Source organism: Ornithodoros turicata, unplaced genomic scaffold, assembly GCF_037126465.1.
Source record: "Ornithodoros turicata isolate Travis unplaced genomic scaffold, ASM3712646v1 Chromosome22, whole genome shotgun sequence".
NCBI lineage: Eukaryota > Metazoa > Arthropoda > Arachnida > Ixodida > Argasidae > Ornithodoros > Ornithodoros turicata.
Window position 1 is genome coordinate 1,426,075 of NW_026999340.1, and position 18,075 is coordinate 1,444,149.

Below are 18,075 nucleotides of genomic sequence, written 5' to 3' on the forward strand. Positions count from 1 at the left end.
ACCGACTTCCTTCGCAGCCCCGACATCTTCACAGACACACGCCACCTCTTCAACAGGTTGTGCCAGTGTCCGATTCCATCGCAGCACTTACGACCCACGTTGAGCAACTACAGAGCACTGTGGCATACTTGACAAATAAAATCGCCAATATGCAAGGATTCAGCCGTACGACACGCCAACGCGGTCGAACACCATCGCGGTCCCGTCGCACTCGCTCAGCTTCACCGATCGCCAACAGTACCATGTGCTGGTACCACCGCACGTTTGGTGACGCTGCCGCCCACCCTGTGGAAGATCGGGAAATGCCACTCCCATGGGAGTGGCATTTCCCGTTTCCCATGGGAGTGGCATTTCTGTTTTATGCTTCATAGTTTCCTCCTTTCCCGGTCGTTTCCCCCTCCCCGCGTGCTACTGCTTCCCCTCTCCCCCGGCGAAGGCTTCCAGGCAGGCTTGCAGTCAAAAGAATTTGTTTCAAGGGGATTGAAGACTTTGTTTCGGCAAAGTTGTGAAATTGTGGCAGTGATACAGTGAATATTGACTAGACTTGCAAGCTATGCAAAATACCCTGTTCACAAAGAAATGACTCAGAGAAAATAAAAATGAATAAGAACCACACATAGTCAAAATATCACAGATTGCACAAAACAGCGCGGCTCGCCGCAGCTGCTGCGAAACTATTTGCAAGCTTGAAACTCGCTACGAAACAAGTTTCGCTGGGATGCAGACCTGTTTGTTGCTCAGGGCATATGATCACCATATTTCAGCGGCTCTACATCTCTTTGTGGGGGCTATTGATATGGCAGTTGTCACCCGTTGTGCAGCGTTTCCTCCATGCTTCCCATCCTGGACTCGAATCGGAATTCTGCTTCAAGGCGTAACTGTGACAAAGTAAACGACGACAAGAACGCATTACAAAGTGGATAGGAATAACATTAAGTGTAATAAAAGTCACTATCGACAACAGTGAAAGGGTACGAACTATAGCTTATACTAAAACGATGATAGGTAAGTCAGCGAGGAGAGAAAAATGGTACATTGGTACCACATCAGTACCAAGTATGTAGGAGGAGAGATCAAAGAGATATCTTGCTGAATGCGGTCATGGTCGACAGGTGAGTGTTAGCATTGGACGCATGTTCCGGGTAACACTTGTGCAGTGTACCGGCTAATATCTGTCAGTTTCGGTATGAATCGCACGCACATTTCCTCCAGGCGGCACGTTGAACACCAGTGAAGTCTCGTTGGTGGCGTCCATACCCACTGCGGCTAGCTGAGACAGAGAATGGTTACTCAAACCACGGTCGGAACGAGCCCCCGAACGACAAAAACATCCTGCGCCATACACAAACGTTAGCGCTCGTGAAGTCAACGTTTAGAGGCAGTTCTAACAGAGCTACAAACCGGATGCAGCCGGAATACGTTCACTACTCAACTCCTCAAGCATCACTACATAACTTTCGTTGACGTTCTGTCACGACCGCCATGACACTTCCATTCGCACCTGCACCTTCCAAATGCTCGTTAGAAGCGTGGGGAAGTAACAGGTTGCCACTACAATAGTAGTGCTGCTAGCATAGTTATCCCAATCAAATTTGTTAAACGGAGGTGTCTTACTCGTACCTGTAAAAGAATCCCAGAATCAGCAAAGCGAAGAAACGCTGGCGGCAAGGCATCGAAGAAGAGGTGTGACCAGTGCCGCGCCACCAGCATGTCTGCCCCGTCGCATAGTTCACGTGACTCCGGTCCTCGACGCCGGTCTGGTGATCACCCCGAGCGCATAGAAACCACGGCAGAAATTTAGACAACACGACGTCCGATTCCTGGTCACGTGATAAACGTGTCTTCTACACGGCGTACGCGCCAAAAAAAGCAAGACCATTTTTTATGGTATTTTCTTTTATCCCGGGTCACGTGGGCATCTGTCATCTAAAACTTCGGCCTTGAGCGCGAATCTAGAAGACACGGCAGCTCTTGACAGCACGATAGAATACCTATTTCTAAGAGTGCAGCCACTAACGACGGCTCGTGCTGCCGGGGAATGTGGAAGCCGTCTTTTCTTCGTTGCTGGTAAGTGCTACGGTACTTGGTTCCTTGTGGACACTTGTGCTGACGTAAGCATCATCCCACCGACCCCACAAGACCGTCGTTTGCGCTCTCCAGAGTACAAGTTGCGCGCAGTCAACCACTCTGCCATCGCCACTTATGGAGAACGTTCACTGACTCTGAACCTATGGCTTCGCAGAACATTTCAGTGGATATTCATCTTTGCTTATCTTCCCCACGCCATTCACGGAGCAAACTTTCTGAAGTTCTTCGATCTCCTCGTTGACGTACGCCGGAAGAGGCTCGTGGACAATTCCACTACCTTGAGCATCCGCGGCGTGCCATCTTCCTACTCCTCCATCGGAGGTACGTTTCTCCTCCCTTCGACATCTACTCTATTCTCACCTCATCTGCGAAACTTTCCTGATATTGTGCGTGCTACACCATCTCCTACGCCAGCGCGTCACAACTTCACTCACCACATCGTGACGAGCGGTCCGCCTGTACACGCTCGCCCAAGACGCCTCCCTTCTGAACCCCGCGTCGGGAACTTGGCGCCCCCATCGCCCGGCAGCAGCCGCAGTAGCCCCCCCCCCCCCCCCACTACACTCACTGTTGGGTCGCCGCATGAGCGAGACGCCCACGTATAGCTGTGCGTGGCTGTCCCGTGTCTGGGGAATGGGGGATCCTGGTGGTTGAGTGGACCCAGAGGTTGTTTTAGACCCTTCCGGGCCCCTCTGGGAAAGCAATACACCACTTTGGCCCCTGCTTCCCATAGACGGGTGGTCCTGGAAGGCCCGGCCAGGACTGTTCAGCAAGTCGCCATCTCCCACGCTCATTGCTTTCTCCTTTGTCTTCTTCTCTTGCTTCTTATCCTTCCTTTTGACCTTCTTTGGCGGCGAGGGTCAAGCGTGTGCAGTCTTTTCTCTCTTCTGAAACCTGCACTAAGGTATAGTGGAGAGGTACGTGTTAGCGTGCAGGACACGTTCCCATGGTTGGGATCGGTGGTGGGCGACACCCCTACTGCACTGAACCTTGACACTTGAATGGAAACGTCACAATCAAATAAATCTGATCGGCGCCTGAAAAGGAGCCGCACCGAGCGACAAACACTGAATATCACTGACTTATCGCCAGAACCCTGGTTCCTCAAGTTTTTGATTGTTCAGCCAAATGATGAAAACACGTCCTTGGCAAAAGTGTCACCATTTCTTGTAGCAAAAGCTCTTGAACAGATTTTAAACAAATCACTCATTACATAATCCATGAATTTTTTCATCAGTGACTTGGCTCTCTTTTTGGTGACTTGGCACTTGGCCTAAGTAGCCCTTGCGCCAAAAATCACCTAGTTGTCTCGCGACGTAAACTCCCAAATGTAAATTATATAAAAAAACTCTAACTACATACATGCATACATCCCTCCTGAACGTTACGTAGAAACAACGCAGAGACGGGACACGAAGAAGAAACAATTGCACACAGTCTTCTTGCACACACTTCTTCGTGTCCCGTCTGTGCGCTGTTTCTACGTAGTTATGTACCAACTTGCCCAAATCGACGCCTAAACTCCTGAACGTCTTGCGGATGCTAAGCGTAAATTCAACCATATGTTAGAGATGGGTATCGTTCGCCCGTCTTCCAGCCCATGGGCATTCCCCTTGCATATGGTCCCCAAAAAGCACTCTTGCGACTGCAGACCGTGTGAAGACTATCGTGCGTTGAACAACATCACTGTTCCGGACAGATATCCAGTCCCACATATCCAAGACTTCACGGCTCATCTACATGGCGCCACAGTCTTTTCCAACATTGACTTCATAATCCCGGTAGAGCCTGCGGATATTCCCACAACGGTCATCATAACACCTTTCGGTCTCTTGGAGTATGCCCGTATGCCATTCAGCCTCCGTAACGCTGTTCAGACCTTCCAGAGATTCATCGACGATGTGTTACGCGGACTCGATGTTACGATGACATCCTAGTCGCCAGCGCGTCAGAGGAAGAGCATGAACATCACCTTCGCTTGCTTTTCCAACGACTGCAGGACAACGGCGTGCTGATCAACGCCGCTAAATGCATCTTCGGCGTACATGCATAGGAACTCCTTGATCATCGCATTGATCGACACGGCATAACACCGCCGCCAGAGAAAGTCGACGTTATCATAGACTTCCCCCACCACCGACCCGTCGAAAGCTGAGAGAATTCTTGGGACTTCTGAACTTCTCTCGACGGTTCATTCCTCATTGGGCCCAAATTATCGAGCCTCTTCACAACCTCTTGAGGGGCTCTCGCAATGCAACCAGTGCCGTGGAATGGAACCTTCAAGCGAAAAATGGGTTCGACCAAGCAAAACAAGCCCCTTCTGACGCCGCACGCTTGGCACACCGTTGTCATGGTGCTCCAACCTGTCTCATGGTTGACGCTTCGGACAAAGCTGTCGTAGCCGCACTTCACCAACGAGATGACTATCGACTATGGATGACTATGATTTGCAACCACTCGGACTCTTCTCCAGGAAGATTATACCTGCTGAAACCAGATAGAGAACATTTGACCGCGAATTGCTCGCAGCGTATCTGGCTGTCAAGCACTAACGTCATTTCTTGGAGGGACGTCAGTAGTGGTATATATAAGATCTTATAACAATGGGCCGCTCAGGTTACATGCGACACGCACACGCACGATAAGATATATCAGAAAACAATGGAAATCATGTATCGATAGTGTGAACAATGGGTTCCCAGGTTTCAATAACATGCGCCGCCAGGATAAGGTAACGGTTAACTCGGGTAAACAATGGGAACTCACGTGTCGATAGTGTTTGATGGGCACCTGGATGCACGTTTAATGACATTTAATAACACGCAATGACATGTAATAACACGCACATGACATGTAATAACACGCAAATTACATGTAATAACACACAAATGACATTTAATAACAGGCAATAACATCTGATGACATTTAATAGTATTTTTCCGATCGGGTTGACGTCAGTCCGTCACCTAGTTTGGTTGCCGCGTCAGAGCGCCAGTTAGTTTCGGTTCCCACCAAGCGCCCTCTAGTTTTCAAGCTTTGGCCGTCTGTAGTTTCGGTTTCGGTTGTAAATGAATGGACGCCAAGCTTGGTTGCTCCACGTGTAGTTCTGGTTTCAGTTTCGAATTCCTAGGTGTTGCCAGATGCCCTCTGGTTTCAAGCTATTGACCGACTGTAATTTCGGTTTCAAACCGCAGCACGCTAGTTTCGCTGTGACAACGTCAACGCAGGTTTTTGAATGGTTACCAGATGTCCCTCTAGTTTCAAGCTTTTGACCGTCTGTACTTACGGTTTCATTTGACAAAAAAATAAATGCCGCGTCACAGCATGATTTTTTCCTCCCATTTGATAAGTACACTCAAATAATGATGTATATCAGAGACCAGACAACACTGTATATATTCCTTTTTTATTTCAGCACATTATTTTACTACTCTTTTATTCAACTAACGAAAGATATGTTACAAATTACCAGAGTCTTGCTTGACTTCATCCTTGTACAGAAGCAATCTGCAAAAACAAAGGGAAAACGAAACATCCTGTGAATGATCTTCTCAATCAGGACAAAGTCTAGGATGACTCAAATCTCGATCAGGTGTCACGCAACAACAACAGGCAGCATTATCAAAGAATCGGTTAACGTTTTCCACTTTCCGATATGTCTCTGTTACTGTGTCATGCATTTGCATAGGAGTACGACGTTTGGAAGTAAATAACCCAGTGACAACAATCACAATAAAATAGAGGTGTTCTATACACACACATTTCCAAACTTGTGTTGCGCATTGCGACAACAGCATACAACGAATCGAGAAGCATTTCATGACTACGTATTGCGGTTACCAGCTGTGATGGTTTCGAAATAAAAATAACAAAAAAAAAGGCATAAAGACAAGAGGTATACTCACATCCTTTCAAAGTTGCGTCGTCGATGAAGGTCTGATCGGTCTCAGTCGTCGACAGCTAGCTTATAAGACCCTTCATTTTTGTTTTATTTCAAGGGAAGGAAGGATCACGTGAATGCATCGTGGACAGCTTCTCCTTTCGCAGGAGCAGCATGTGAAATGCGATACCTCTTGCCGACGCGCTCTTTTTTCTTCTTCTTTTGGTATGATAACACAACCGCGAAACACCCGTCTGGCTTTTTCCACACGCTCTTTGGGAACACCAACCACACACACACAAAAAAGAAACCGTTATCGCCCTCGCAAGATGAATTTTCGACTGGTGGTATACGCTGTCTGCCACGTACGAGCTTCCAGCAGTGAGTGTGCCACGTAAGAGCCAAGTGATGTGAGTATTTCAAACCATTTCTTGTGTTACAGTGTATCTTATAGCTAAATGAAATGCGGGCATGTATTTGTTTTAAATTCTTTTTATTGTTTCGCTCAGATGAGACAGCAGAGACATGGTAGCCGATTTCGAAAGAGTGATACCGTAACCGCTGTGCTTTCCATTCCCAATGAGTCTTGCAATATTGTACACATTGCCGGGACATCGTTCTATTACTTGCCTGGGTTCTAAGCTTATTTCACATAGCTTCGAGCACTCGAAGTTATAATAATTGTGCGCGACATTTGCTTCTTTCAAGCAATGCCATAGTTGACGTGTATCATTTTGCGACAGATTTACTCCGTATCTCGTCGGATGACCATTGCTGAGCCAAAGGCGTACGGCAGTTACTGCAGCTGGACATCGGTGGACGTAGATGTTATGGTCAATCTGAGTCACGGTAGTGCATTTTCCCTGTTTCAGTGTTGGTTTTGTAAATTCTGTTGTAGCTACGAAAACGAACAGGGAAACAGCACTCAGAAAGGACAAGGTGTAGCAGAACATCTCCGGACATCTATTTACCATGACGACCTACAGTAAAATGAGACAACTCGTCATGGATTTCAATATTTATTGGTAAGCGTCTTTGGGTGACAACCTATTTTGCAACAGGTCAATTGTCATGTCGTTTATGTACACAGCCAGGTAATGGTAGCCAGTCTTCATTGCGTAGTACATGATACATAGACTTTCGGCCACCAGTTGCATTACGTCGACGTCACGATCACCGTAATAGCTGAATATTGAGCTCATCTGTTTTCCCCATTCGGAGACCAGGTCGAACGGGTGGTCGGATAGGTGCTCACACTTCCTGTGCACCCGGGCATACATTGTTTTTGAAGACTCCCACACAGTCTTTTTCGCGGGAAGGTTCAGAGGCAGGGACTGGAACAGGAAAATGTCTCTGGTTATCTTAAATGCTGCGACGAGCACTGTGTCGTCCGTTGACTTCGATGAACCGCATTCTAACACGTCATTCCAACAGGTATGAGGACGGCGACATTTTCCTTGGAGTTGATGATCCTGGGTAACGTCCCGCATGCCGCACACATCATCACCCGATTGGGACCAGGAATCGCCAGCGTTGGCTGGCTGTTCGACATCGGACCAGTGATCGCCAGTCATTTCGTCGTCGGTGGTGGCAGGTAGTTCTCCGGAACCCAAGTCCTTCTACGACTTCCAGAAGGTTGCAACAGGTACTGCACCTTTCCATTCCGAACTCGTCTTTTTATAATGCGGTGGCCCTTTCCAGGCTGCACACGTGTTAATTCGCTTGCATAAAATTGACCTTCAATAGGTTCTTCCTGCTGGTCACGTAAGAGATAGGTATTCGGGTAACCAATCTTGACTGCTCTCACCACAAAAATTTCACGCGTAAACGAACCAAGATAACTTTTGACTAACTGGTGTCTAGACTTTGCTATTCTGACAAGCTGGCCAACGCGAAAACGTGGCTTCTCTGGGGGTTTGCTCGGAGTAGGATAGAGCTTTTGTCTAAATAAATGTTCATTTTCTTTGTTGACATCCACAGGTCGTGCCGACAGAGTTCTATGAACACGATGATTATATGCTTTGACCAGAGGCTGTAAAATTTTCAAGTACGATTTATGTCCCTGATATTCAAAAGCACGATAAAGTGGCGTCATAAGACTTCGAATAGATCGTTCTGCAATACTTGCTTTCGTATATGAATTAGAGTGGTAGAGAGATATCCCTTTTGATTTTAAAAATGCTCCGACTGACTTATTGGTGAACTCTGTACCTCTGTCTGAATGAATCAGTCTCGGAGTCCCAATACGTCTAAAAGCGAGTCTCAGTCCACGTATAATTTCCGCTGCTCGTTTATTCTGCACAGGCACTACAGCAAGCATACGAGAAAATGCGTCGATACAAAACAAAAGATAGCGAAAACCCTTGTTGTATCTCGACAGTTTATGAAGGTCTTTCAAATCTATTTGGAATATATCCTTCACACCCAAAACGATGGTCTTCCGGAACTGACGTGGTCGCTTAAGTTCTCTGAAGAGAGAGTACACATCACTGGTTTCCAGGAACTTGGCAACCTTCGCCGGCTTTTCACCGATCGCTCGTGCGAGTCGTTGAACACCACCTAGAGCACCGGGATGGTATACGTCCACGTAAGCAGCCATTAGCACAATTTTCTTCCACGAACACGAAGTCCGTCGAATGACAAGTAGGCATTTATAACGGCTGCCACGTCACCTTTGTACCAAGAGGGCGATCGATTGTGCAGTTCGTATTTTATAAGCTCGATGACGGAACTACTTGGAACAACGCGAGAATGACAGATAATCCTTCCCTCTTCATCTATCGCAAATACGGTCTTTAGCATCTGCAGAATGGCGAGGGCCTTCTTCCTGTGTCGTGCGGGAAAATGCGCCAGAATGTTTTCGTCCCGAAGGTAACCACAGTGTTCCTGTTGCGTTTCCAACGTGCTCAATACCGGTTCCATTCTCGAAGTCTCTTAGCCGCTCTTGTGATAACCGGAGAAATGCGTCGACGAGGTGTCTCAGGTGTGAACGTAGGACTACCGGCTGATGGCTCTGCAGTCTCCTTTTCAAGTCGAGATGGATGTACGATAAGTGTCGGTATATTTAGCTTGACCAATAGTGGTAGGATCCTCTCGAGATACGCGGGTCGCCACACATTTCGCGCTCTTGTGACCAAATAATAAACAAGGTCTACAACGTTGGTATTTGGTATTTGTTCACCATTGACAATGAGCTCAAACGTTTTACTATTCCAGCCGAGCACGGGTTTTAGTAAACGCAGTAATTGGCTTGCTCTCATCTTGTAGCCGCTGCTCATAAAATTAACGATGGCATCTTCCTCCTCGTCCGCTTGAATCTGTGTCTGCTCTCTTGTCGATGCCACATGATTTGTCTCCTCACCTGCTGCACTAGGCTGTCTTAATGTGTTCGCGGGAGGATGCAATAGCTTGTACAAGTACTGGATGATCTCCTTGGCTTTGATATCATCAGGCTCCTGTTTATTCAGTATCGACGGAATAGTGCTTTCCCGATAGGGAACAAGCTCGTATTTCTGTATTATTCAAATGCCGATTGCTTTTGCGATGCTTTTGCCCGCTAAACTTGAAACGAGACCTAACAAGGGGGGCAACAAAAATTGCAAAAACCCGCCGGACTGATGAAGAATCCGTTTAATTTTCTTCACATCTGCACGGTCTTGCCTGGAAGCCAGTGTCCTAATGGGTGTTGCAAAAGGCTGCAATTGCTTTTTAACTTTCGCCGGTACGTCGATGTTTCCTTTGCAGAGGTTCATACAAATCTCCCTGATTGTTCGTAGCTGTTCCCTGCTGGCATGTTGAATCAGGTTGTAACGATCTTCCCCTGTCTTTGCTTCAGCGATCATACGAAGGAAACGAATGTGTTTGTTAAGCCTTTTCATGACCTGTATACGATCTGTCTGTGATCATCCGGGAAAATGTTGGTCCACACCTTATAGTGATCGTTGCTCTGTTGAGACAAATCGATAACTAAGTATGAGTATGGTTTCTGACAGGCATCTTTATATATCGTGGGCAACAAATCATTTCGCCCGAAAATCTGCCTGGACAGCATACGCAGCTGGTCTGTAGTGCGTGGTGAACGAAATAAAACGAGAGCCGTGCTATTGAATTGTATTGTGCGATACAAAGGGTCGTTGACGAACAGGTATTGCGAGATGAACACAGCCGTGATTGACAGGTGGTGACACCCAGCGATATAAAATTTGCAGATTTCTTTGAGTCTTTGCCGGTCGGCTAAACAGTCGTCAAATATAAATAACGAGTGGCTATAATTCTCCGGATCTGCAGGGATGTCTTGACTGAAATTTACTTCAGGAAGAGTATCGAATACCGGCTGCTTATAAAGATAGATATACCATATTTGCTTGAACGGTTTGTCAAAGAGGACAGCTCTGTGTTTAATTAATCGTGCCACGAAGGTGGATTTCCCACTTTGACTAGCCCCTGAAATTGACACCGAGGCAGGCGTCACGAACCTAAAAGGTGCTATCACTGTCATTTCGTGCAAGGGAATGAAGTCTGGTCAAGATACGTTTCGTTAGATAAACAAGTCCGTGCTTGCAAACTGCAGGGAAAAAAAGCAAACTGCAAAGGTAGGTTCGACTGCAGAGTTGACGATGTAAAAAAAAAAGAAGACTCCTCAAGGTTGCCATGCTGGCAACTTCTTATATAAGAACTGTCTGACGCTCAGCTCCTTCACTCTCGAACCTCCTTCTGAGGAGGTATGGTGTTCAGAATGATGAAATATTTTGCAGTGTTCTAACATGTGCTCCTTTTGTTTTCAGTCGGTCCAACGTGTCCGAAGTATCATCGTCGTCATCATTGCATCAGTGTACAAGTAAGCATCATGTCTTCGTCGATCTTGCATAAACTTGACAAGTTAAAGAAATGTGGAGAGTTTCAAAAAATGGCGACAATTCCTAAAAACATCAAGTATGATGTGGTTGATGTTAACAAAATTGAAACGAGGTATGGCGAGGCGGTCTACGTAGAAATTATGAAGGATCACGAGCACGTAAAGGTGTTCCTTCCAGCTCGGTTTCATAAACTAAGCACTCAAGACATCGAAGACATGAGGAACACGAGCGGACTCTGGATGGAGAAGAAAGAGCGAGTTGGAAAAGAGGGGAAACGTCTTCTTTCGCCAGACATCGTGTTCGGTCAATCCGAGTAAAAAAATAAATAAAAAGAAATGGTGACATGCCACCTTTGTCCTCCGGCCGATCGGCAGCACTACACAACAGCGCTGGGACTTCAAGTTCATCTGGCTAACGTTCATAACCTTGCAACACCCTGTATCCCATTTTGTGAGACACTCTGTACGCTCCGCAACTATACCAACCGCTATGAGCTTCATCTACATGACAGAGACGACGACGGGCAGGATGTCAGCACATTCTTTCATGAAAACGGACGCTACCTTGCCGGTGTACTTCGACATTTCGGATTTCCGTTACGCTTTTATGTTTTGCTGAAGGCGGAACTCGGTCGACATACGCCTGAGGATGAGATCATATTTGTCACTCAATTTATTCCTTCGAGTGTGCATACGCTGTGGTCGGAACGAGACGTAGAACGTGCTGTCATTGAAGTAGGCACTGAAGTCACCAACAATTTAGAAAAGCTTGAAATGCAAGGGTCGGGATTTTTCTTATTTCGAATTCACGCCTGCATTCTTCATGTCGGTCGTCTCGCGCCACAGCTCATTGGTTGTACCGACTTTGAATTGCCAAACGAATTGAAAAAAAAGTGTCGGTGTCTTCTGAGTGTCGACCTTCACGAGGATAGTGAACAGAACATGTGTTTCGCATTTTGCGTACTTGCCGGTCTACATCCTGCAAAGGGTTCTTACAGACGCAGAGCTTCATCCTACAGGTCATACCTGTCTCAATATGTATTTCCAGAGACGTTTCCTGTAGTGTTCCCGAAAGATGTAGAAATGTTTGAGAAGCAGAACGATGTGAGCATTAACGTGTACGGTTATGACAAAGATGAAAAATATGTTTACCCGATTAAGGTTGTTGACGACCAGTGCAAGAAGCATGTCGATCTACTGCTGATTGACTTCCATTTTGTACTCATTACTAATTTCAATGCTTTGTTCACACCACCTGGTTATTTTCACTGCAAACGGTGTACGATGGGTTTCACCACCCCGGGTGTACTCGCCGATCATCTACTAATGTGTAAACAACAAAAAGTGTCCAAGACTATTTTTCCAAAGAAGGGTGAGACACTGTCGTTTGCCGGAGAGCATTTGATGTCGGAAGTTCCCTTCTACTGTGTATACGACTTTGAGAGTGTACTATCACCGTGTTCGGGAGGCGGGAATGTCTACGAGGAACACATCCCTTCATCCTTCTGTCTCCTCGTCATACGCTCGTGCGATTCGTATGTCTTGAAGAAACATATTTACCGTGGTGCAGACTGCGTTTCCGTTTTCATGGAACTATTGCGTAATTTGCATGATGAGCTGTATGCGATGTTGCACGAGACTGTGCCCTTGCAAATGACCCCAGGAGACGAACTCGAACATTCTGAAGCCACTCACTGTAACATCTGTAAAGAACCATTCACTAAGAAGCAGAAAGTGCGAGACCATGATCACGTAAGTGGAGAATTTCGCCAATCATTGTGTCAGGGATGTAATCTGAAACTGCGGATACCACGGAAAGTGCCCATCATTGCACATAATGCCAATTATGACCTCGGATTCATAGTAGCTCATCTGCACCTGCTTCGGAAGACAGATATCAGAGTGATAGCCTCCAGTTGTCAAAAGTTTAAGGCTATAGACATTGGTGTGTTCCGCTTCATAGACTCGTTAAGCTTCCTCAATGCTAGTCTCGACACATTGACGAAAAATCTATGTGACAAAGGTGAATCTAACTTCAGGTGTCTGCGTCAGTTTTTCGTAGAGGAGGACTACTTCAGGTTGGTTGTACGTAAAGGGGTTTTCTGTTATAACTACGTTACCTCTTTTGAACGTTACGACGAGCCCTGTTTGCCATCACGTGACCAGTTCTTTAACCAACTGAACGGATCAGAAGTGAGCGAGGAAGATTACCGCCATGCGCAAAATGTGTTTGAAAAATTTCAACTGAAGAGCCTGGGCGAGTACTCGGATTTGTACCTTCTGACGGACGCATTGCTTCTGGCAGACGTGTTTCAAAACTTCCGAATATGGGCGTTGGAGACGCACAAAATTGAACCACTTCATTTCGTGTCACTCCCGGGACTAAGCATGTCTTGCGCACTAAAAATGAGCCGGATTAATCTGGATTTAATCCACGATCCCGATGCCTACCTGTTAATTGAACGGGGCCTGCGTGGTGGTATGACCCAGTGTTCAACGCGAATGGCCACTGCAAATGTCCCAGGGACAGATCAGTACGATCCCGAAAAACCAAAGACCATAATTCATTACATGGACATAAATGGACTCTATGGCACAGTGATGCGTGAACCACTCCCATTCGGAGACTTTGAATGGCTGTCACCCGAAGAGGTTGCAGGTTTAGATGTAACCCTTGTTGCAGATTATGCAGACGTTGGTTATTTTTTAGAGGTAGACCTGGCCTACGTACAAGAGCTCCACGAACGACATAAAGATTTACCGCTCGCGCCCGAAAAAATGAGCGTCCCGTATGAGTTGCTTTCGGATTATCAGAAAGACCTGATGAAAAAATTTAACCTCCCACAGCATGATATAGAACCGAAATTACTCCTTACACTGCTTGACAAGAAGAAGTATTTTCTTCATTATCGCAGTCTAAAGTTGTACCTACAGTTGGGTCTTCGGCTCGAGAAAATTCACCGGGTGCTCAGGTTCAAACAAAAACCATTCCTGCGATCCTATGTTGACTTCCATCATGAACTACGCAAGCAGGCAACCAATACCTTCGAACGTAACCTGTACAAGTGTTTAATTAACTCCGTATATGGGAAAACATGTATGAATGTACGAAAGTTCGTCGACTGTCGCTTAGCAACTTCCGAGGAGCAAGTGTTGAGGTTCTTGCGTAAACCGAACCTCAAACAATTCAGGGCTCTAAGCTCTAACGTAGTCTTGTTTCAGTTCGCTCAATCGATAGTCCGTATGCGACAGCCTCTGTACCTGGGGTTCACTATTCTCGAGCTGTCTAAAGTCATGATGTATGACTTTTATTATAACAACTTGCTTCGGGTAGCCCCGGACACAAGGCTCTTGTATATGGACACAGATTCTTATATCGTGATGCTGAGCGATGAGAAGGCCCTTGCGGAGCTCGCCGATACCCACCTTGATACATCTGGTCATTCTTGTGATGACTCGATGTATTCTACGAAAAACAAGATGGTGCTAGCAAAATTTAAGAACGAAATGCCCCACGACCACATCCTAGGGTTCTGTTGCCTGAAACCAAAGCTCTATGCACTAGACCTCCATAGTAAAAGACGATACAATCGTGCTAAGGGGGTAAAACAATGTGAAGCCCAGAAGTTGCATTATTCAATGTACATAGACTCTCTTAAGCTTGGTGAAGTGTACAAAGTTTGTCAGAACCTCATTGTGCGCAAGGAAAATATAAATAAAAGTGTATGTGTTACGAAAGTAGCTTTAAATCCCCTAGACACAAAGCGTTTCATTTGTGAGGATGGTATCCACACGTTACCCTTTGGGTACGCATCCAATGGAAAGATGTAGACAGTTTTTATGCATATGTTGCCCTACCTGGCTGTTGTTGTTGTAATGCTGTTTTTTATATATATATATAAGATTGTGCCTGTAACGACATGGAAATAAATACAATTTTATTGTGTCAAAGTACACTGCAACATGACATGTTGTCTGTCTTTCTTGGGAATTGCTTCCGTACAAGGACGGGTACCAGCTTGTCGTTCAGTGTGAAGTTCGTTGACGAAAATCTCTGAGTGCACTCTCGGAGCGAGAATCCACAAGCGAGCATGCTGCCTACATACAGGCAGTAGAGGCCACATGTAGCTGATCCATAGCCCTGAAGTCTTTTCTTGTTATAGTAAAATGACCTGGTAGGATGAATGAATTGGTAGAATTCTTTGTAGACGGGCTGAATGCCGTAACTATCAAAATACGTAACCACATTGTCACCGGAAACATAAGTCATGGTCCAGTGTTCACCGTTACTGCTCCTTGGAGCTGTGTTAATCACATAAATCCCGGGTATGGCTTCCTGTCTTGCGATTTCATTGCATGCAAAGGTTCCCCGAAACAGTTCTCTGGTGCAGTAGTGTCTACTGAATGCTGCATAGAACTGCCACTCCTCCATGTTTATTTTTCAGACAAATTTCACTCGTCTGTCTTTGTTGATTTCTAGCACACGTGGTGTTTCGGATACAAACAACACCGTAACTGCTTCTGTTAGATTGGCAGCAAACGTTAGGGTCAGACGAACGTTGGCTTGAACAACAGGACAAAGAGCATTCACTTCTGCATCTGGAGTCAGATGGTAATAAAGCATAAAGGTCTCTTTTGCATACGCAGCTGGAGCTATTGGTATATCCTTGCGTTTTAGTTTGTGAAGCAGGTGTATATAGGCTTTGGAATAGATGTCTCGTTGGAAGTCGAACTCATCCGTGTACTGTTGTCCACCAACGTCCAGTAGTGCTCGTTTTAGTTTGAAGTTCTCAAGCTTGAATGGGTTTCGTGGTCTGCTACCTTGGTAGGCATCGCTCCTGACCATCAATACTGTTAACTTGGAGGGAACTCGCTCGCTGTACAAGTCGTCAAATATCACCTGAGATTGGTTAGGGGCGATGGTTCTGTACTTAATTTCCAGTCCTCGGAGAAGGTATACTGCAGGTGTTGTTTGAAGTCTTCGTTCTATACCAACAAGTATACTCGGCGATAACTGAACACGTCGGAGATAGAGCACGATACGTGAAAATTCCACAGTGTGCTTTTCTGTTGCACCATCAGCTTGTAAGAGACGAAAATCATCCGACGCTTGACGTAGCACAACTCGAATGTCGGTTCCGTTAAGAATGAGCTTCTGTTGTTGACATATGTCGCTGAAGATTGGGCTGTACATGTCACACAGTGCCGATCCTTTGGTTCGCTTGTAACGAGCGAAAACTCCTTTTGAATCAGATGTGGGAGCATATACCTCACTCGTGCCTAAAGGGTCTGGCTCGTATAACATTGCTGAAAGGGTGTGTGTCTGAGTTACATTGTTGGCATTCGTAATGATGTCCAAGTAGGAACGGTAGCCATAATGTTCGAAACTCGAAACCAAGGTTGAATTCAGGTAGATATGTACGTGTTGAAACAATGATGAACCAAACGCTTGGACAGGTATGACTGCATCAGGTGTTGTTGAAGTGCTTGTTGTAGTTACCGCTGGATCTCCATTCTTTCGAATGATCTTGCACACTTTTTTTTTTTCTGTCAAGTAAAGAAGTCAGATTTCCTCCGCTTCTCCGCAGGTCGAGCTTTTTTAACGGCCTTGCGTTTTCTTCCTTTCCCTGTGAGTCTCTGAAGTAACTCGTCACGAGTTTTATGCACTGTGCGGTCTACTCCTTTCTTGACGGCTTCTCGAAATGATGCTCCTTGCTGGACTTCCTCGGCTATATGTCTTCCAGTATCAAGGAGCTTTCTCCCAACGTATGGCGCTACCTTCTTGGTCAGTATGGGCAAGAAACCCCTCAATACGTCACCAAATATGCCTCCTCCAATCTGATAAAGCTCGGGAGCAGTATAGTGTGGTAGATGCTCTCGCTTTCCTGCACCAAAATGTGCTATGCAACATGGTGGGTTTGTTATATATACATTTACGTAGGTGGATCGTCAACCCGACACGTCCAGAGCCAGAAATGAATGGAATGAAATCACCTATCTCGTTTGCCAACTCGATTTGAATGGTTGTCAATTCCTTCGCAGATACATATTTATAGTACAGGTTTGTGAATAAATAAGACATCACATCATTCCTACCCTGGACCCTGAATGGTATCGATCGAAGAAGTGGTGCTGTCACGTCACCCACAAATTCGTTCTCGATGACATCGCAGTATATGAAAATATAGTTTTGAGCAGGGAATAGACAAACGTCTCGTTCGGCGACTGCATAACTTGAGAAAGTTGTCCTCTTTCCGAAGCCCAACATCAAAGCCAAATAAGGATGAAAGGTCACATAGCCATCGTTCATGCGTTCCAGGTGACAAATTCCGTGGTATGGGTTACATACGAGGAGACGAGCATCTTGCGACAAATGAAGTTTTGTTCGATAGGCATGGTTAATGGAATTAACGAGGTCCTTCCCCGATTCGTAGTAGCCTTCTGGAACTTCATACTTTACTGTTCGTGAACGATAGGTAACTATGTTAATCGTTTCTTCCGTATCCACCTGGCATTTGAGTAGCTTCACGGGTGACCCTCTGTCCAACTCTCCACAGCCGATTATCTTTTCAGCCATGCCAAGCTTAGCGGCAAGAGTTGCGCTAATTTCCAAACCATAGTTCAGAGGAAGTTGTATCTCATAATGACCGCTACCACGTATAATTCTTGTCTTATGCTGCAAATGTTTTGCTAAAAATTGTCTCAAAGACAAGAGAATGTTTTCATTAGCGTTGAACTTGACCTTTTCTGTTGCTTCAATCGTAGAACCAAGGAATGTCGTTTCCAATATACTATTGACTGTGTCAGTTACATTTTTAATCGCAAAAGGGATGTTGATTTCTGTTAAAGCGGCCTCCCACCTACCCTCCAACGTCTGTGGATGGGCTAGCTTTACTCGGAACTTGCTCATTGTGTTGTCGGGAAACACATCCAAAGATGCATTTGAGAGCAGGTTCACATAGAACTGGTCAACCATGTTTTTTTTCTCTTTTTCTGATGAAATTTCTACGCGTACGCTTAATTTATATCGCCAGAAAATGCGTTGACGTTGTCACAGCGAAACTAGCGTGCTGCGGTTTGAAACCGAAATTACAGTCGGTCAATAGCTTGAAACCAGAGGGCATCTGGCAACACCTAGGAATTCGAAACTGAAACCAGAACTACACGTGGAGCAACCAAGCTTGGCGTCCATTCATTTAAAACCGAAACCGAAACTACAGACGGCCAAAGCTTGAAAACTAGAGGGCGCTTG

General features: G+C 45.8%; 1 protein-coding gene across 2 annotated transcripts; it reads left to right on the top strand.

Moving 5' to 3' along the window:
• Positions 1 to 5,930: 5,930 nt before the first annotated feature.
• LOC135373192 (uncharacterized) lies at positions 5,931 to 14,790 on the top strand. Of its 2 annotated transcripts, XM_064606433.1 has the most exons (5): positions 5,931 to 6,378; positions 6,712 to 6,993; positions 7,403 to 7,613; positions 10,753 to 10,805; positions 11,002 to 14,790. In XM_064606433.1, exon 5 carries the CDS (start codon positions 11,160 to 11,162, stop codon positions 14,652 to 14,654), a length of 3,495 nt encoding a protein of 1,164 aa, XP_064462503.1. In that variant the 5' UTR covers positions 5,931 to 6,378; positions 6,712 to 6,993; positions 7,403 to 7,613; positions 10,753 to 10,805; positions 11,002 to 11,159; the 3' UTR covers positions 14,655 to 14,790. The 2 variants fall into 2 exon arrangements, with proteins under 2 accessions (XP_064462503.1, XP_064462504.1); XM_064606434.1 differs by having other exon boundaries at positions 5,931 to 6,993.
• Positions 14,791 to 18,075: the final 3,285 nt, after the last annotated feature.

Excerpts from the sequence above, each read along its gene's own strand:
- LOC135373192 (XM_064606434.1), top strand. The coding sequence starts at position 11,160 with ATGGTGACATGCCACCTTTGTCCTCCGGCCGATCGGCAGCACTACACA.